The sequence below is a fragment of the Oryx dammah genome, unplaced genomic scaffold (genome assembly GCF_014754425.2).
Source record: "Oryx dammah isolate SB20612 unplaced genomic scaffold, SCBI_Odam_1.1 HiC_scaffold_23, whole genome shotgun sequence".
In the NCBI taxonomy this organism is placed as follows: domain Eukaryota; kingdom Metazoa; phylum Chordata; class Mammalia; order Artiodactyla; family Bovidae; genus Oryx; species Oryx dammah.
Genome location: NW_024070207.1, coordinates 119,328,302 through 119,349,184, shown reverse-complemented (window position 1 = coordinate 119,349,184; position 20,883 = coordinate 119,328,302). Strand labels below are relative to the sequence as shown.

Here is a 20,883-nt window from a genome sequence, read left to right as displayed (position 1 = left end):
CTTAGCTTTTTAAATATTGGGTTTTTGTTTGTGTACTTAGAAAACAAGTCTTTTATTTGGCAGAGTATTTAATTTTGAATTAGTCAAATATAACCATTTGGATGTTGAGTTTTAAGCCAGCTTTTTCACTTTGTTCTTTCACCATCATCAAGAGGCTCTTTAGTTCCTCTTTGCTTTCTGCCATAAGGGTGGTATCATCTGTATATCTGAGGTTGTTGCTATTTCTCGCAGTAATCTTGATTCCAACTTGTGATTCATCCAGCCCAGCATTTTGCATGATGCAGTCTGCATATAAATTAAATAAGTAGGGTGATAATATACTTTCTTGTTATACTCCTTTCCCAATTTGAAGCAGTCTGTTGTTTTCATGTCTGGTTCTAACTACCACTTCTTAACCCACTTACAGGTTTCTCAGGAGGGAGGTGACGTGATCTGGTATTCTCATCTCTTTAAGAATTTACCACAATTTGATTTGATCCACACAAAGGCTTTAGCATAGTCAGTGAAGCAGAAGTAGATGTTTTCCTGGGATTCTCTTGCTTTTTCTGTGATCAGTGGATGTTGGCAATTTGATCTCTGGTTCCCTTGCCATTTCTAAACCTAGCTTGTGCATCTGGAAGTTCTAGGTTCATGTACTGCTGAATCCTAGCTTGAAGGGTTTTGAGCATAACCTTACTAGCATATGAAATGAGCACAGTTGTATGGTAGTTTGAACATTCTTTGGTATTGCCTTTCTTTGGGATTGGAATGAAAACTGACCTTTTCCAGTCCTGTGGCCACCAGTGACTTTGCCAGATTTTGACATATTGAGTGCAGCACTTTAACAGCATCATCTTTTACTATTTTAGATAGCTAAGCTGTAATTCCATCAACACCACTAGCTTTATTCTTAGTAGTGCTTCCTGAGACCTACTTGACTTCACACTGTGTAAATGTCTGAGTCTAGGTGAGTGACCACACCATCATGGTTATCTTGGTCTTTAACACCTTTTTTGTATACTTCGTCTGTGTATTCTTGCCACATCTTCTTAATCTCTTCTGCTTCTGTCAGGTCCTTACTCTTTTTGTCTTTTATCATGTCCATCCTTGCATGAAATATTCCCTTAATATCCCCAGTTTTCTTGAAGAAATCTCTAGTCTTTCCCAGTTAATTGTTTTCTTCTGTTTCTTTGCGTTGTCTATTTTAGAAGGCCCTCTTATCTCTCCTTGCTATTCTCTGGAATTCTGCATTCAGTTGGGTATATCTTTCCCTTGCTCCCTTGCCTTCCTCATCTCTTCTTTTTCTTTTTTTTTAATATTTTTTTTATCAGCTTTGTTTTTATTCTCCTCAGCTATTTGTAAAGCCTCTTCATATGATCACTTGGCCTTCTTGCATTTCTTTTTCTGTGGGATGGTTTTGGTCACTGCCCTCTGTACAATGTTATGAACCTCCATCCATAGTTCTTCAGGCACTCACTACCAGATCTAATCCCTTAAATCTGTTCATCACCTCCACTGTATAATCATAAGGAATTTGGCTTAGGTCATACCTGAATGGCCTAGTGATTTTCTGTGCTGCTGCTGCTGCTAAGTCGCTTCAGTCATGTCCGACTCTGTGCAACCCCATAGACGGCAGCCCACCAGGCTCCCCCATCCCTAGGATTCTCCAGGCAAGAACACTGGAGTGGGTTGCCATTTCCTTCTCCAATGCATGAAAGTGAAAGTGAAGTCGCTCAGTTGTGTCCGACTCTTCACTACCCCATGGACTGCAGCCTACCAGCCTCCTCCGTCCATGAGATTTTCCAGGCAAGAGTACTAGAGTGGGGTGCCATCGCCTTCTCCAACTTTCCTCAAATTTAAGTCTGAATTTTGCAATAAGGAACTCATAATCTGAGCCACAGGCAGTTCCAGGTCTTGTTTCTGTTGACTGTATAGAGCTTCTTCTCTTTGGCTGCAAAGAATATAAATCAGTCTGATTTCAGTATTGACCATTTGGTGATGTCCTTGTGTAGAGTTGTCTCTTGGGTTGTTAGAACACGGTATTTGCTTCACTAGTAAATTCTACTAGACCTATATAGAAGAATCAATACCAACTCTTCTGAAATTCTTCCAGAAAATATAAAACATGTCCCAACTCATTTTATGAGGCAAGTATATCCTTAATATCACACATCACAGGAAAAGAAAACTAGAGACTAATACTCCTTATGAATATAAATGAACCAACACTCAAGAAAGTATTAACAAACTGAATCTAGTGAGCATGTGAATGGTATTGTATGCTATGATCAAGTGGGATTTGTTTCAGGAATGCAAAGTTGGTTCAACATATGAAAATAAACCAGGTATTCAACATATTAATAAAGGGGAAAAAACACATAATTTTAATAAACACAAGAAACATTTGAGAAAATTCACTACACTCTCCTGATCATAGTGCCCAAGAAACTAGGAATAGAAGGCAGAAAGAGTTGGAATGTCTAAAAAGTTAGTGGGGATCACAGTAGTTCACACAAGACTACTCTTACTTCTGATACCAACTGTAATGTAAAGGGGTTTCCAAAACCACCCTTAGGTTTACTATGGTCACTCACAGAAGTCACTGAAAGGTGTTATTCTCAGCTATAATTTATTACTGAGAAAGGATTCAGATTAAAATCAGCCAAGGAAGAAAAACATGGCAGAATCCAGGAAAGTACCAAATGTGAAGTGCATTACTTTCCCACCATCAGTACATGACAGTGCTCGTAGAGTGTTGTCAACCAGGAAAGCTCACCCAAACACTGACGTTCAAAGTTTTTATTGGCGCTCCATTACTTAGGCCTGACCAGTTTATCACATGGTTCATCCCACTCTCCAGTCTCTCCAGAGGTCTACAGATACCGTGTGACCCAAAGCCCCCAAACTAAATCATGTTGTTCCAATGTGACTCAAGGCATATAGGCAAACAAAGACACTCCAACAGACATGAAGATTACTTCTGAAAGCTGAGGATAAAGGCCAGACCTTTCTTTGGGTAAAGTTAATTCTTCACAGAAGAGAATTTCCTCACCCTGATAAAGGACATCTGTGTAAAACTTCATCTTTGAAACCCCCCAGTTAGCATCATGCTTAGTGAAAGGATCAATAGTTTCCCCCTTAGATCAGGAGCCAGATATGTCAGCTCTTACCACTTAGATTGTTAGGGCACTTAGGCAAGAAAAAGAAAAACCATCCAGATTGGAAAAGAAGTCATACTGTTCATATTTGCAGCTGATATCTATATGGAAAATTTTAAGAAATACAAACCATACATACACAGAAGCCTGTTAGAACCAGTAAACAAGTTCAGCAAGGTGACCTGATGCAAAGTCAATACATGAAACCAATTGTGTTTCTATGCATTAGCAATGAATAACCCAAAATGATACTATATAATCATTCCAGTTGTAATAGCATCACAAAGAATAAAATACTTAGAAATAAAAATAATAAAAAGTTGAAAACTCATACACTGAAAACTGTAAAACACCACTGAAGGGAATTCAAGATCTAGGTAAATATTCATGTCTTGTTCATGGATTAGAAGACCTATTAATTACTAAGATGGCAGTGCTTCAAAGTTGATTTACAGATTCAGTGCAGTTTCTGTCAAAATCCCAACTGCTGCCCCCACTTTTTTTTTTTAAACAGATTCGTCCAAGTTTGTCCTTAAATTCATATGGAGATGCAAGAGACCCAGAGTAATAAAAATAGTCTTGAGTAAGAACAGTGATTTACTGTTCATGGGGTTCTCAAGGCAAGAATACTGAAGTGGTTTGCCATTCAAAGTTGGCTTAAAGCTCAACATTCAGAAAATGAAGGTCATGGCATCTGGTCCCATCACTTCATGGGAAATAGATGGGGAAACAGTGGGAACAGTGTCACACTTTATTTTGGGGGGCTCCAAAATCACTGCAGATGGTGACTGCAGCCATGAAATTAAAAGACGCTTACTCCGTGGAAGAAAAGTTATGACCAACCTAGATAGCATGTTGAAAAGCAGAGACCTTACTTTGCCAACAAAGGTCCATCTAGTCGAGGCTATGGTTTTTCCTGTGGTCATGTATGGATGTGAGAGTTGGACTGTGAAGAAAGCTGAGTGCCAAAGAATTGATGCTTTAGAACTGTGGTGTTGGAGAAGACTCCTGAGAGTCCCTTGGACTGCAAGGAGATCCAACCAGTCCATCCTGAAGGAGATCAGCCCTGGGATTTCTTTGGAAGGAATGATGCTGAAGCTGAAACTCCAGTACTTTGGCCACCTCATGCGAAGAGTTGACTCATTGGAAAAGACTCTGATGCTGGGAGGGCTTGGGGGCAGGAGAAGAAGGGGATGACAGAGGATGAGATGGCTGGATGGCATCACTGACCTGATGGATGCGAGTCTCAGTGAACTCCGGGAGTTAGTGATGGACAGGGAGGCCTGCCGTGCTGCGATTCATGGGGTCGCAAAGAGTTGGACACGACTGAGTGACTGAACTAAACTGAAGAACAGTGAAATTGAGGAACTTACACCTCTTGATTTTATTAATTTTTAAACTATTTTAAACTATTTTTAAAATAGTTTAACTTTTTAGATGATTTTTTAAAATTTTTATTTTTTTAATTTTTGGCTATGCTGGGTCTTCACTGCTGTCTGGGCTTTTCTCTAGTTGCAGACAATGCGGGATACCCTTCAGTTACAGTGCGTGAGCCTCTCATTGTGGTGACCCCTCTTGTTGTGGAACACTGGCTCCAGATAAGCCACCTTTAGTAATCATGGCACACAGGCTCAGTAGTTTCAGCTTTTAAACTCTAGAGCACTGGCTCATTAGCTGTGGTACATAGGCCCAGTTGCTCCGTGGCATATGGAATCCTCCCAGGCTAGAAATCGAACCTGTGTCCCCTTCATTGGTGGATTCTTATCCACTGCACCACCAGGAAAGTCCATCTCTTGATTTTAAAATTCACTATAAAGCATTAAGACATTGTGGTGTGAACATGATAATAGAAATAAAGATCAGTAAAATAGAATTGAGAGTCCAGAAATAAATCCTAACATTTATGATTGATTTCTTGACAATGGTGCCAAGACAATTAAGTGGAGAAAGATTAGCCTTCTAAACAAATGATACTGGGACAACTGAATATCAGCATTCAAAAGAATGAGGTTTGACCTCTACCTTCCATCATCTAACAAAATGAACTCTAAATGGATGAGTTGAAACTATAAACCTGTTAGAAAAACCATAGGGGTAAATCAATGTGACCTTGGAGTAGACAGTGGTTTCTTAGGTATGACCCCAAAAAAGCACAAGCAACAAAGGAATAGATATATTGTACTTCATTAATATTGAAAACTTTTGTACCTTAAAGGACACCATCAAGAAGGTAAAAAGACAATTCTCAGAATGGAAGAAAATATTTACAAATCAGACATCAGAAAAGGGACTTGTGAGTAGAATATATAAATAACTTTTATAATGCAACAATAAAATGACAAGTGGCCCAGGTGAAAAGGACAAAAGATTTTAATAATTATTTTGCCAAAGAAAATATGCAAATGGGTGATAAACCCATAAAAGCTGCTCAACATCATTAGAGAAATGCAAATTAAGACCAAATGAGATACTACTTCACACCTACTAGGATGGCTGTAATCAAAAAGACAGAATAAAGTAACAAGTGTCCATAATGATGTGGAGAATTTTGAACCCTCATACATTGTGGTTGAGAATGTTAAATAGCGCAGCCATTTAACAGTTGCCATTCCTCAAAAAATTAAATACAGAGTTATCATGTGACCTAGCAATTTCACTCCTAGGTGTATGTCCCAGAGAACTGAAAATGTGTGTCTACACAAGGAGTTCTACACAAAGGTTCATAGTAGCATTATTCATAATAGTGAAAAGTGGAAATAATCCAAAGTTCATCAGTTGATGAATGGATAAACAAATGTTCAGTTCAGTGGCTCAGTCATGTCTGACTCTTTGCGACCCCATGGACTGCAGCACGCCAGGCTTCCCTGTCCATCACCAACTCCTGGAGCTTGCTCGAACTCGTGTCCATCGAGTCGGTGATGCCATCCAACCATCTCATCCTCTATCATCCCCTTCTCCTCCCACCTTCAGTCTTTTCCAAGCATCAGGGTCTTTTCCAGTGAGTCAGTTCTTCCCATCAGGTGGCCAAAGTATTGGAGTTTCAGCTTCAGCATCAGTCCTTCCAATGAATATTCAGGACTGATTTCCTTCAGGATGGACTGGTTGGGTCTCCTTGCAGTCCAAGGGACTCTCAAAAGTCTTCTCCAACACCACAGTTCAAAAGCATCAATTCTTTGGCATTCAGCTTTATAGTCCAACTCTCACATCCATACATGGCCACTGGAAAAACCACAGCTTTGACTAGAGACCTTTGTCAGCAAGTAATGTCTCTCTGCTTTTTAATATGCTGTCTAGGTTGGTTACACCTTTTCTTCCAAGGACTAAGCAGCTTTTACTTTCATAGCTGCAGTCACCATCTGCAGTGATTTTGGACCCCAAGAAAATAAAGTCTGTCACTGTTTCCATTGTTTTCCCAGCTATCTGCCATGGAGTGATAGGACCTGATGCCATGATCTATGTTTTTTTAATATTGAGTTTTAAGCCAACTTTTTCACTCTCCTCTTTCACTTTCATCAAGAGGCTCTTTAGTTCCTCTTCACTTTCTGCCATAAGGGTGGTATCATCTGTGTATCTGAGGTTATTGATAATAACAAATGCTAATAAACAGTAAATAAACAGATGTTATATAACCATAAAATGAAAAATTATTCAGCCATAAAATGGAATTAAATATGATACATGCTCCATTACAGATGATCCTTAAAAACATGCTGAGTGAACAAAGCTAGTAGGAAATAAAAACTCATATTTATAAAAACACAGTTACAAAAACGGGCAAATCCATAAAGACAGAAACTAGATTAATGGTTGTCAGGGAGAAAGGAAGATGAGAGATTGCCCATGGGTGGAGATTTCTTTTTGGGTGATGAAAATGTTCCAAAATTAGATAGTGGTGATAAGTTCCACAACTCTGTGAATATACTAAAGAAAAATCATTGATGAGTATATGTTTAAAAAAAAGTGAATTTTATGGTATGTAAATTTTATTTCAATAAAAGCTGTTATAAAAAGTCAGCTTTATAGCACTTCAGTTACTTTCAAGTACCATAGCTTCAGACATGCCAACTCAGACTTTTAAAATTGAAATTAATGAAAATGTAAATGTTATGTAGAAAATTTTAAACATAATTAGCCAAAGTAAAAATGCAGTTTTCTGAACTACTGTTTAATGTTCAGTATCATGTTGTTTTATTTCCTGACTTTTTCATTGACGCTTTTGCAAATTTAATTCAGGATTTCTCTTTTAATTCCATTAAAATGTGCTTAGGAACTCATGATGGAAAGAAGGTTAAAAAGTTTATCAAAATCTCATGATAGAACAAAATTGTAGTTACTAAATAGCTGTGTTTGATAATTTTATTCTTGAAGATTCTATAATATCATCATAACTCTTAAGCTGCAGGGCTTAGGAGAAAGGCACAGAAGTTTAAGGTTAGGGTGGGAAAGTCTGGGTCTGGCTCACACACATAAGAAAAGGGCTTTTTCTTTCTCTTCCTGACTTCCCATTTTAGAAGATTTTTCAGATTGAGGATTTATCAGAGAAGCATAAGGCAAATGACTCTTCCCATACTATTGTACAGGTAGTGAATCACAATGCAGTTTGATTCATTGTCTGGAAATCTTAGAAGTCGGGATCATTGATGGATTTGTTCAGAGGCCAAAACCATAAGTTTGTTAATGAACATCAAAGTAATTTAATCCTCCAGAATCTTCTGGAACATTTGAAACCCATAAGGCACAGTTAAAGTATAAATGCCTACAGGGATTCAGTTCAGTTCAGTTGCTCAGTTGTGTCCGACTTTGCGGCCCCATGGACTGCAGCACACCAGGCTTGCCTGTCCATCACCAGCTCCTGGAGCTTGCTCAAATTCATGTCCATCGAGTCAGTGATTCCATCCAACCATCTCATCCTCTGTCGTCCCCTTCTCCTCCCACCTTCAATCTTTCCCAGCATCAGGGTCTTTTTCAATGAGTCAGTTCTTCACAAAAGTATTGGAATGGCCAAAGTATTGGAGTTTCAGCTTCAGCATCAGTCCTTCCAAAGAATATTCAGGACTGATTTCCTTTACGATGGACTGGTTGGATCTCCTTGCAGTCCAAGGGACTGTCAAGAGCCTTCTCTAACACCACAGTTCAAAAGCATCAATTCTTTGGCATTCAGCTTTATAGTCCAACTCTCACATCCATACATGGCCACTGGAAAAACCACAGCTTTGACTAGAGACCTTTGTCAGCAAGTAATGTCTCTGCTTTTTAATATGCTGTCTAAGTTGGTCATCGTTTTTCTTCCAAAGAGCAAGCATCTTTTAATTTCATGACTGCCATCACCATCTACAGTGATTTTGAACCTCAAAAAAAGAGTCTCTCGCTGTTTCCACTGTTTCCCCATCTATCTGCCATGAAGTGATGGGAACAGATGTCATGATCTTAGTTTTCTGAATGTTGAATTTTAAGCCAACTTTTTCACTCTCCTCTTTCACTTTCATCAGGAAAGTGAAACTTTAGTTCTTCTTCACTTTCTGCCATAAGGGGTTAGAGAATGTGAATATAACTATCATGCCATGGAAAAATACATATAAACAGATTTTAGCCCAAACTAATCTCAGAGGACCTACATTAGCACATACGGTAAGTAAATCAAGAAAGAGAATGAAAGGAATTTAATACAGTGATTGTCTTTTTCTTCAGCTGCTTTCAAAATTGTGAAAACCTGGCTTGGTCCAGAAGCAGTGAGTTTGTTGAAGTTTACGAGTAAAAATGACATCCAAGACTATGTCAGTGTAGAATACCTGCCTCCTCACATGGGTGGAACTGTAAGTACAGTACCTAGAACCTGTTTTTAAAATAAGACTGGATCATGACACATGAGGCTGTATTCTTTCCTCAACAGAAACAGAAAAGCAATATCTAAACATCCTAAGAAAAATTATAGATACTCTAAAATAGAAACCAGAGTTATGGACATTTTTTATTAAACATTTTGAGTTGTTAAATTATTTTTGAATAGGTCAAGTTTTTATATGATTTTAAACTGAAAGATACTCAGTAAAAGTATTCAGAAACAAGTATTCAGTAAAAGTCTTTGTACTGCTGTGGCTACTATCCTGTTCTCTCTAGTTTAATTTCTTTTTTTCCCCCCGCCCAGGGATCTGTGTTACCTATATAAAAAACTGTACTAAATATGTAATATATAAACAACTATAGTATTCATATATATATATATAATTCTTTTTCCCTCCCATCATGGTTTTAACCAAGTAGTGTATTTATACACTCTTGTGTGTGCTGCTTTTTGCTTCACAAATTCTCTTAGAAATCATTCAAGATCATTATGTGATAAGTTGTCTTGTTCTTGTTTGTGGCTGCATAGTATTACACTGTCTAGAGATAACCCATAAATTGTTTAATGAATGACTATAAATCACTTAATTGCCTTTTGATGTCTCTTTAGTTTGATTTCAGTTATTTACTGTTGAACAGTTTTTAATTTAAAAGTTAATATATACTATAATATTTTTTGGAAATGATCTTACTACTTACAAATAAGAGACCAGAAGTAGAAATGTGTTAAATTTTTAGTACTCCATAGCAATGAAACATAATTGGATAATGACTTTTTTAAAAACTAAACTGTGAAACCTATGGATTTTGTATGCTTCAGGTTAATTTTGATTGGTAATACTTCAGTTATTTGACTTTGGCAATCTACTTTGTACTGGCAAAATTACGTTCAACTAGAATCAAAGGAGTAGCAAAATGAAAAGTTTTTGTGTATCCTTTTCTGTGTTTTCTTTCATTGGAAAAAACCTTGAATTGGTAATTTTGGGGGGAAGTTATCAACCTTTTGTTTGTACAGTACATTTGGAACCTATGAAAGACTGGATAAAATATCTGAACCAAAATTGACTCTCCATGAGAGTGGTGTATTATACAGAAAGTTCTCAGCAGCTTTTGGCAACCAGCTAAGGATGATTTTAAGAAAAGAAAGGAAGAATAGTATGAGGTCCCTGCTGCTGCTGTTGCTAAGTTGCTTCAGTCGTGTCCAACTCTCTGCGACCCCAGAGACGGCAGCCCACTAGGCTCTTCTGTCCCTGGGATTCTCAAGGCAAGAATACTGGAGTGGTTTGCCATTAATACTTATGAACTGAGACTCAAATTTATTTTAAAAGATATAAAATATATATATCCTTATGTCTGAGACTGTTTCCAGACTATCATAAGTGGACGTAGTCCTACAGAGAACTCCACAACACTTCAACTCACTGCAAAGGAAATTGGGTGGGATGAGGGTAACAAAAATAGAAATTTTTTCATATAGAGACATGCACAACTATTTCTTCAGCCAAACTGAACCTTAAACTGGTTATCAGTATCTTGATTCCTAGACATCTGAAAAACCAAATGAAAAGTGTCTTATTACTGAATGATGGTCATTAAAGATTATTTCAAAGATGTTTCTTTTTCTTCCCCTAAATATTGAATTATTTCTGTATTTTTTTAACATTTATTGTCAGTTTCAGGTGTTCATCAAAATGAATGAATCAGTTGTACATATATCCATCCTGTTACAGATTGTATTCCCATATAGGCTATTGCAGAGTGTTGAGTTCCCTGTTCTATATAGTAGGTTGTTTTTATTAGGTTGGTTCAAAAGTAATTGCAATTTTGCATTGTTGAACTTTGCAACATTTTTAACATATATATTTTATTGAAGTATAGTTGACTTACAGTGTTTCAGGTGTACAGCAAGGTGATTCAGTTATATAAATACACATATATTATTTTGAAATTATTTTCTATCATAGGTTATTACAAGATATTGACTATAGTTCCATATGCTATACAGTAAAACTTTGTCGCTTATTGCATATCTATTTTTTAATTATAAATCTAGTATTCTAGAACAGGTGGAATCAAAATGTCATAATTTTTTAATATAAATTTATTTATTTTAATTGGAGGCTAATTACTTTACAATATTGTATTGGTTTTGCCATACATGGACATGAATCCGCCACAGGTGTACATGTGTTCCCCATCCTGAACCCCCCTCCCACCTCCCTCCCCATCCCATCCCTCTGGGTCATCCCAGTGCACCAGCCCCAAGCAACCTGTATCATGCATCGAACCTGGACAGGCGATTCATTTCATATATGATAATATACATGTTTCAATGCCATTCTCCCAAATCATCTCACCCTTGCCCTCTCCCACAGAGTCCAGAAGACTGTTCTAAACATCTGTGTCTCTTTTGCTGTCTTGCATACAGGGTTATCATTGCCATCTTTATAAATTCCATATCTATGCGTTAGTATACTATATTGGTGTTTTTTTTTCTGGCTTACTTCACTCTTTATAATCGGCTCCAGTTTCATCCACCTCATTAGAACTGATTCAAATGTATTCTTTTTAATGGCTGAGTAATACTCCATTGTGTATATGTACCACAGCATTCTTATCTATTCGTCCGCTGATGGACATCTAGGTTGCTTCCATGTCCTGGCTATTGTAAACAGTGCTGCGATGAACATTGGGATACATATGTCTCTTTCAATTCTGGTTTTCTCAGTGTGTATGCCCAGCAGTGGGATTGCTGGGTCATAGGGCAGTTCTATTTCCAGTTTTTTAAGGAATCTCCACACTGTTCTCCAGAGTGACTGTACTAGTTTGCATTCCCACCAATAGTGTTAAGAGGGTTCCCTTTTCTCCACACCCTCTCCAGCATTTATTGCTTGTAGACTTTTGGATCGCAGCCATTCTGACTGGTGTGAAATGGTACCTCATTGTGGTTTTGATTTGCATTTCTCTGATAATCAGTGATGTTGAACATCTTTTCATGTGTGTGTTAGCCATCTGTATGTCTTCTTTGGAGAAATGTCTGTTTAGTTCCTTGGCCCGTTTTTTTGATTGGGTCATTTATTTTTCTGGAATTGAGCTGCAGGAGTTGCTTGTATATTTTTGAAATTATTTCTTTGTCTGTTGCTTCATTTGCTATTATTTTCTCCCATTCTGAAGGCTGTCTGTTCACCTTGCTTATAGTTTCCTTCGTTGTGCAGAAGCTTTCAATTTTAATTAGGTCCCATTTGTTTATTTTTGCTTTTATTTCCAATATTCTGGGAGGTGGGTCATAGAGGATCCTGCTGTGATTTATGTCGAAGAGTGTTTTGCCTATGTTCTCCTCTAGGAGTTTTATAGTTTCTGCTCTTAACGTTTAGATCTTTAATCCATTTTGAGTTTATTTTTGTGTATGGTGTTAGAAAGTGTTCTAGTTTCATTCTTTTACAAGCAGTTGACCAGTTTTCCCAGCACTACTTGTTAAAGAGATTTGTCTTTTCTACATTGTATATTCTTGCCTCCTTTGTCAAAGATAAGGTGTCCACAGGTGCATGGGTTTATCACTGAGCTTTCTGTTTGTTCCATTGATCTATATTTCTGTCTTTGTGCCAGTACCATATACTGTCTTGATGACTGTGGCTTTGTAATAGAGACTGAAATCAGGCAGGTTGATTCCTCCAGTTCCATTCTTCTTTCTCAAGATTGCTTTGGCTCTTTGAGGTTTTTTTTGTATTTCCATACAAATTGTGGAATTATTTGTTCTAGTTCTCTGAAAAATACCGTTGGTAGCTTGATAGGGATTGCATTGAATCTATAGATTGCTTTTGGTAGTATACTCATTTTCCCTATATTGATTCTTCTGATCCATGAACACGGTATACTTCTCCATCTATTAGGGTCCTGTTTGATTTCTTTCACTGGTGTTTTATAGTTTTCTATATATCGGTCTTTTGTTTCTTTAGGTAGATATATTCCTAAGTATTTTATTCTTTTCATTGCAATGGTGAATGGAATTGTTTCCTTAATTTCTCTTTCTATTTTCTCATTATTAGTGTATAGGAATGCAAGGGATTTCTGTGTGTTGATTTTATATCCTGTAACTTTACTATATTCATTGATTAGCCAAAATGTCATAATTTTTTAGGTTAATAAGTTTTCTAAAATATATATATATTACACATTTACATATGTGTATACAAAAGTTTTTCTACTATACTTGATAAAGGCTTGAGAAAGAGTATCCAAAAAAAAAAGATGGAAAAAATTAGAGAACATAAACTAAATGAAATGGGAGCCCTGAATGTGAAATAGAAAAAGTGAAATAAACTAGATAAAACTAAAAGATCATCATATAGTCAAGTTGTTTTTAAACATGACTGTTCATTAGAAACATATCTGGAGCTCTGGTGAGAAAAAGAAATACCTGAGCATTTGTATTTTTCAAAAAGTTTCAAGATAATTCTGATATCCATCTGGATTTTAAAAAGTGATTACAAGTTTTTTTCTGTTAGATCCTAGTTTTAGTGATATAGAGGTCTATTATTTTTCTGTTGACCAATCATGATACAGTGGTATTGAGTAATCACAAAAGTAAAATATGTTTATCAGTTTTCACAGTCAATAGCCAGACAAAAAATAAAAGTTAATTAAAATTGCAAGCCATAATGGGAACATGATTAACTTAACAATATAAAATAATTACATACAGTTGGGGGGGGGGTGGTCCAAGCAGAGTAATGTGGTAACTAGAAGTACATACATGCACATGTTTTCATCCACCCAGCCAGTCTAAGTCTTTTGGTTGGTGCGTTTAATCTATTTACATTTAAAGTAATGTCAATATGCATGATGTTGTCAAACGCTTTTTCTGCATCTACAAAGATAATTATTTGGTTTTTATTCTTCTGTTTGTTAATATGGTATATCACACTAATTAATTGGCTTGCATTGAAGAATCCTTGCATCCCTGGGATAAATCCCACTTGATCATGATGTATTGTTGGATTTGGTTTGCTAGTATTTTGTTGAGGATTTTTGCATCTGTTTATCTGTGATATTGGCCTATAATTTTCTTTTTTTGTGCTTTTTCTGATTTTGATATCAGGGTGATGAAAATCTTTTAGAAGGTGTTTGAGAGTTTTCCTTCCTCTGCAGGAGTTTCAGAAAAATACGTGATAACTCTTCTCTAAATGTGAGATATAATTCACCTTTGAAGTCATGTGGTCCTGGACTTTGTTGAGAGTTTTTAAAATCACAGTTTCAATATCACTTGTTATTGATCTGTTCACATTTTCTAGTTTGTTCTGGTTCAGTCTAAGAATTTGTCCATTTCTTCTAGATTGTCTGTTGTTTATTGGCACTTGTAGTAGTGTAGTAGTAGTTTCTCATGATCCTTTGTATTTCTGTGGTGCTTATAATAATTTATTTTTCATTTGTAATTTTACTGATTTGAGCCCTCCCTTTTTTTCATGATGAGTCTGGCTAAAAATTTTGTGTATCTTTTCAAAGACCCAGCTTTTAGTTTCATTCATCTTTTCTATTGTTTTGTCTCCGTTTCATTTATTTCCACTCTGATCTTTATGATTTCTCTCCTTATGCTAACTTTGGATTTTGTTTGTTCCTCTTCCCTAATTGCTTTAGGTGTAACTTTAGGTGGTTTATTTGTAATTTTTCTTGTTTTCTGTGGTAAGATCATATTGCTGTTAACTTCCCTCATAGAATTGCTTTTGTTGGTTCGCATAGGTTTTAGATTGTCATGTTTTCATTGTCATTAGCCGCTAGGTATTTTTTTTTTTTATTCTGTCTTCGATTTCTTCAGTGATCCATTGGTATAGTAACATTGTTTAGCCTTCACATGATTGTGTGTGTTTTTTTTTTTTTTTTTTGCTTACAGTTATTACATGTAATTTAATTCTAATCTTACAGTGTTGTGGTCATAAAAGATGCTTCTTATGATTTCAGTTTTCTTAAATTTACTAAGGCTTGATTTGTGGCCCAAGATATGTATTCTAGAGAATGTTCCATGTGCTCATGAGAAGAAAGTGTATTCTGCTGCTTTTAAATGGAGTGTGCTGTAAGTATCAGTTGGGTTTATCTGGTCTAATGAGTCATTTAAGGCCTATGTTCCTTATTGAATTTCTGTCTAGATGATTTGTCCATTGGTGGAAGTGGGATGTAAAGTCCCTCATTATCTTCTGTTTATTTGTTTATTCTCTATTTTTTGTTAAACTTTTTATTTTTTACTGGGGTATAGCGAACTAACAATATTGTGATCATTTCAGATGAACAGTGAAAGGTAAAGTCTCCCACTATTGTTACTGTTGATTTCCCTTAGTATTTGCCTTGTATATTGCAGGTCTCTGTGTTCAGTGCATATATATTTATATTGTTATATCTTCTTCTTGGATTGATCTCTTGATCATTATGTAGTGTCTTTGTTTGTCTTTTATAACCGTCTTTATTTTAAAGTCTGTTTTGTCTGATATGAGTATTGCCACTCCTGCTTTCTTTTCATTTCTATTTGCATAGAATATCTTTTTCCATCCCCTCACTTTCAGCCTGTATGTGTTCGTAGGTCTGAAATGAGTCTCTTATAGATAGCATATATATGAGTCATTTTTTTATCCTATTCAGGCAGTTTGTGTCTTTTAATTAAGGAGCATTTAACCTATTTACATTTAAGGTAATTATTGATATGTATATTCTTATTGCCATTTTTTAAAATTCTTTTGAAGTTGTTTTTGTAAGTCTTTTTCCCTCCTTTTTTGTTCTCTTCTCGTGATTTAGTGTTCATATTGCTTTTTATTTTGTGTGTGTATTTATTGTGTATCTGTTGTAGCTTTTTGGTTCACATTTCCCATAACGTTTTTTTAATATTATTTAATTTTTATTGCTCTGGGTCTTGATTGCTGTGCACAGGCTTTCTCTAGTTGCAGAGAGTGTGGGCTACTCTGTAGTTTCAGTGTGCAGGCTTCTCATTGCCGTGGCTTCTCTTGTTGCAGAGCATGGGCTCTAGAGTGCACAGGCTTCAGTAGTTGAGGCATGTGGGCTCAATAGTTACAGCTCATGGGCTCTAGAGCACAGAGTGGTTGTGGCACATGGGCATTAGTTGCCAGAGGCATGTGGAATCTTCCTGGGCCGGGGATTGAACCTCTGTTTCCTGATTGGCAGGCAGATTTTTATCTACTGCACCACCAGGGACGTCTTCCCATAAGGTTTTGATATAGCAATATATCTATCTATCTATATGTATATATACACAACATTGTTTTCAGTTGCTGTTTACTTAATTTCAAATGCATTGCCCGTTTTCTGCATTTGTACTCTCCTCACAGTTGCCGGTTTTGATACCATATTTGTGTGTGGATGATTTCCTACTTTTACTGTATGTTTTCTGGTAAGCTTTCCCATGTGGATTTTCATATTTCTAGGTTTGGCCTTTTTTTTTTTTTTAAACACCTAAAGAAGTACCTTTAGCATTTGTTGCAAAGCTGGTCTGGTGATGCTGAATTCACTTAGCTTTTGCTTGTCTGTAATGCTTTTCGTTTCTTTGTGGAGTCTGAACAAGAGCCTTGCTGGTTAGAATGTTTTTGGTTGGAGATTTTCTCCCTTTTGTCAGTTTGAATATATCATGCTACTCTCTTCTGGCCTGCAGTTTCCACTGAAAAATCAGCTGATAACTTTATGGGAATTCCCTTGTATGTTATTTGTTGCTTTTCCCTTGTTGCTTTCAGTATTTTTTCTCTGTATTTTAATTTTTGTCAGTTTGATTAATATGTATCTCAGGGTGTTGCTTTTGGATTTATCCTGCCAGGGACTCTCTACACTTCCTGCTCTTGGGTGACTCTTTCCTTTTTCAAGGGAAATTTCAGCTGTAATCTCTTCAAATAGTTTCTCAGGCCCTTTCCCTCTTTCTTTCTCATTTCTTAGCATTTTTCATTCTATTTGTTTTGTTCTGCAGCCATGATTTCCACCACTCTGTCTTCCAGTTCATTTATTCATTCTCTGCCTTAGTTATTCTGCTATTAATTCCTTCTAGTATATTTTTGATTTGTATTATGTTTTTTGATTTTTAGAGTTTTTTTTAAATTTTTAATTATTTTTTTAATTTTAATTTTTACTTTATTTTATTTTACAATACCTGTATGCAAGACAGCAAAAGAGACACAGATGTGTAGAGTGGACTTTTAGACTCTAAGGGGGAGGGAGAGGGTGGGATAGAGTTTTTTTTAATTAGGATTCATTTTTGGCTGCACTGAATCTTTGTTGCTTTGTGTGGGATTTCTCTAGTTGCAGCAAGCGGGGGCTACTCTTCATTGCAGTACATGGGTTTCTCATTGTGGTGGCTTCTCTTGTTGTGGAGCACAGGCTCTAGGCACACAGGCTTCAGTAGTTGTGGCACATGGGCTTAGTTGCTCCCTGGCATGTGGAATCTTCCCCAACCAGGGATTGAACTCATATTGTCTCCACTGGCAGGTGGATTCCTATCCACTGCGCCATTAGGGAAGTCCCAATTATTGAATTGTTTATCTCTAATTCTTCATTCTCTAAATCTTTTATCTCTTTGTTAGACATTTCTTATATCTTCTTGGTTTTTGCCTCCATTCTTTTCCCAAGATTTTGGATCATCTTTATTATCATTACTCTGAATTCTTTTTCAGCTTGATTGCCTATTTCCTCTTCATTTAGTTGTTCTTGTGGGTTTTTATCTTGTTCCTTCGTCTGAAACATATTTCTGTGTCATCTTATTTTGTCTAACCTTCTGTGCTTGTAGCCTTCTTTGTGCAGGCTACAGGATCCTAGTTCTTCTTGTTTCTGGTGCCTGCCCTCAGTGGGCAGGGCCATGTCAAGGGGTGTGTTTAGAGGCGTCTTTGAGCTCAGTAAGGGCTTCCCTTTTAGCTCAGCTGGTTAAGAATCTGCCTGCAATGCAGGAGACCCCAGTTCAATTCCTGAGTCGGGAAGATCCACTGGAGAAGGGATAGGCTACCCACTCTAGTATTCTTTGGCTTCCCTTGTGGCTCAGCTGGTAAAGAATCTGCCTGCAATGTGGGAGACCTGGGTTAGATCCCCGAGTTGGGAAGATCTCCTGGAGAAGGGAATGGCTACCCACTCCAGTATTCTGGCCTGGAGAATTCCATGGACTCTATAGTCCATGGGGTCGCAAAGAGTCAGACACGACTGAGCAACTTTCACTTAACTTCACTTGAGCTCAGTATGACTTGAGGCAGCCTGTCTGATGCTGTGTGGCTCTGTGTTCCTGTCTTGTTGATTGTTTGGCCAGAAGTATTTCAGCTCTGGAACCTGCAGACTGTTGGATGGGGCCGGGTCTTGGTGCCAAAACGGGGACCGCCCTCTGGGAAAGCTCATACCCATCAATATTCCCTGAGGCCTCTGCCACCAGTATTCTTGCCTCCATAGGGAGCCACAGCCAACCTGCACCTCACCAGGAGACTATCCAAGACCCATAAGTAGGTCTAGACTCTTATGGAGTCATGGCTTTGCCCTGGGGCCCAGTTTTTGAGACCTTGTTGTGTACTCTCCAAGAGTGAAGGATCTTACTTCCCCCAGCCCTGTGGAGCCTGCTCAGGCAATAGACTACTGGGGCAGTGGTCAGGGTGTGTGGACCACTAAGGAGGTAGCCCCTCCTGGAGCCCACCAAGGCAAAGGTCAACACATGTTGAAAGAGCCTGCAGTGACAGCCTCACCCTTTACATGCCTCTGAACAATGGCACTTTGCTTCTATGGCATCCCAGGCTTCTTCCACAAATATTCCTGGTTGTAGAGCTCCACCCTCCCATCCTTTCAGGCTATCTCGTCACCACGGGCAGCAGGCTTTCCCCAGGTCTGCTCTCTCCAGACCCAACGTTCCAGCATCCAGCCCGTTTGCATCTGTAGACACATCTCAGGCTGGGGTGCACAGGGTTGTGGACTACCTGTGGAGGTCTCACTCTATCCTGCCTGCCACAGACTGGTTGCTGTGTTCTCTAACTCCTCTTCTGTCCCAACTGATAGCCCTGCCAATGAGGGGGGGGCTTCCCAAGGTACAGGAACCTCTCCCATCTTGCACCTCCCTCCTTGGGGTGCAAGATCCCATTCAGCTTCCTGTATTTTCTTTCTTTCTTTCATTCTACCTGGTTATGCAGAGATCTTTGTTGTCCTTTCAGCTGCCCAAAGTCCTCTTCTGGTGTTCAGCATGTACTCTGAGAATTGTTCCATTTGTAGGTGTATTCTTGATGTATTTGTGGGAAGAGGTGAGCTCCATGTCCTCCTACTGTGCCATCTTGACTTCCTCCCCCCGAAGCACTATTTAAACTTCATGTTTCCTGCTTTCCTCTTCTGAGGCTTTATATTTCACTTTTAAGCCTAGAAAAACAAAGTATGGTTCATTTCAAAAAGTATGTGTCATTTCAGATACTAACCTTGGTTAAAATAACTATTTGATTGGTTTGTTCTGTTAAATAATTTGCCAATACAGTTGTTGTTTCTTAAAAGTAGTTTTTACTGCATGCTATTTTATTTTTATGGGTAGAAAAAGGTATTTTATTTCCCTTCTCTGTTGCTGGAGATTTATTTCCTCAGAATTGTAGTTATAATAGTAATAGGACTACTGTTCATTAAAGTACATTTTTCCCCTAAATACATACACACTTCCTTAAACAAAAGAAACAATACCAAAGACTGAAAATTACAACAGCACAATGAAAATTAAAAGTATGTCTACTTTCCTAAATCACTGCCACTGCAATTCCCCCAAGTAGTCACTGTTTCAGAGTTTTTTCTTCTTCTAGAAATACTAAGTCCATTGTTGTTGTTTTTTCACTGTAGTCATTATATGCTATTTAGTATATTATTCTGTTGTTTTTTTGATATCATTTATTTTTAGGTCATACCATATTGATTGCTAGAGATCTAATAGATTCTTTAAACCATTGCAGAATATTCCATTGTGTGGATCTGATGATGTATTATTATTATGTTCTGTTTTAAATGCCATTAATTTTCTAACCTTTTACCATTACTAACACTGATTCAGTGAATATTCTCATAATGAATTCTTAATACATGGAAGCAGCAGTATCTGTAGAAGATAAACTCCTTGAATTGAAATCATTAGGTCAGTCGTTATTTAGTTTAAACTTCAATAGCTGATTTGTGATACTTGTTACCAATTTCCCTGTAAAGAGATTGTGCCTATTTAATGTATGAGAATGCTTGAATCACATCCTTTCCAACACCACCTATTTTCCTTATTTTAAGTTTTGTCAGTCTCAGGTGAAAAATACTTAACTATGGTGTGAATTTGTACTTTTTTATTGTAAGTGATGTTGAGCATTTTTTAATGGTTTAAAAGGCAATCTATTTTTTTCTATGAACTCTCCATCATTCCTTTATTCCTTATTTTGTTGAGTGGTTACTCTTGTTGATTCTTCTGTATTAAGAAAAAGTGGTTTTTGTTGCTATTATATGTAATACATATTTTCCCAGTTATGGACTTTTAAAAAATGCTTTGTTTTTTAAGTTTTTTTTTTTTTTAATTTGTGGTTGGTTGATTTATTGGTTGGGTTTTGTTTGTGTTGCCATTCAGAAATGTTTCCCTTTATTGTTTATTTTCTATTGGAGTATAGTTGATTTACAATGCTTATTGAGAGTGAAAATGAAAGTTGCTCAGTCGTGTCCAACTCTTTGTGACCCCACGGGCTATACAGTCCATGGAATTCTCCAGGCCAGAATACTGGAGTGGGTAGCCATTCCCTTCTCCAGGAGATCTTCCCAACCCAGGGATTGAAGCCAGGTATTGAACCCAGGTCTTCCACATTGCAGGCGGATTCTTTACCAGCTGAGCCACAAGGGAAGCCAAAGAATACTAGAGTGGGTAGCCTATCCCTTCTCCAATGGATCTTCCCAACCCAGG

General features: G+C 37.3%; 1 protein-coding gene and 1 long non-coding RNA gene across 3 annotated transcripts in view; one reads left to right on the top strand and one right to left on the bottom strand.

Annotated features, from left to right (window-relative positions):
• The window catches only part of MOSPD2 (motile sperm domain containing 2), an 89,045-nt gene that overhangs the window by 30,965 nt on the left and 37,197 nt on the right, over positions 1 to 20,883 (top strand). For both annotated transcript variants that reach the window (XM_040266601.1, XM_040266600.1), the window contains exon 8: positions 8,826 to 8,950. In XM_040266601.1, the coding sequence (XP_040122535.1) occupies positions 8,826 to 8,950 (125 nt within the window). The remainder of the gene's footprint in view (positions 1 to 8,825; positions 8,951 to 20,883) is intronic.
• Positions 776 to 17,149, bottom strand: LOC120882573. The gene is made up of 3 exons (XR_005725520.1): positions 17,140 to 17,149; positions 14,680 to 14,683; positions 776 to 924 (listed from the first exon to the last, which is right to left on the bottom strand). It is a non-coding gene; the product is annotated as an uncharacterized LOC120882573 (long non-coding RNA).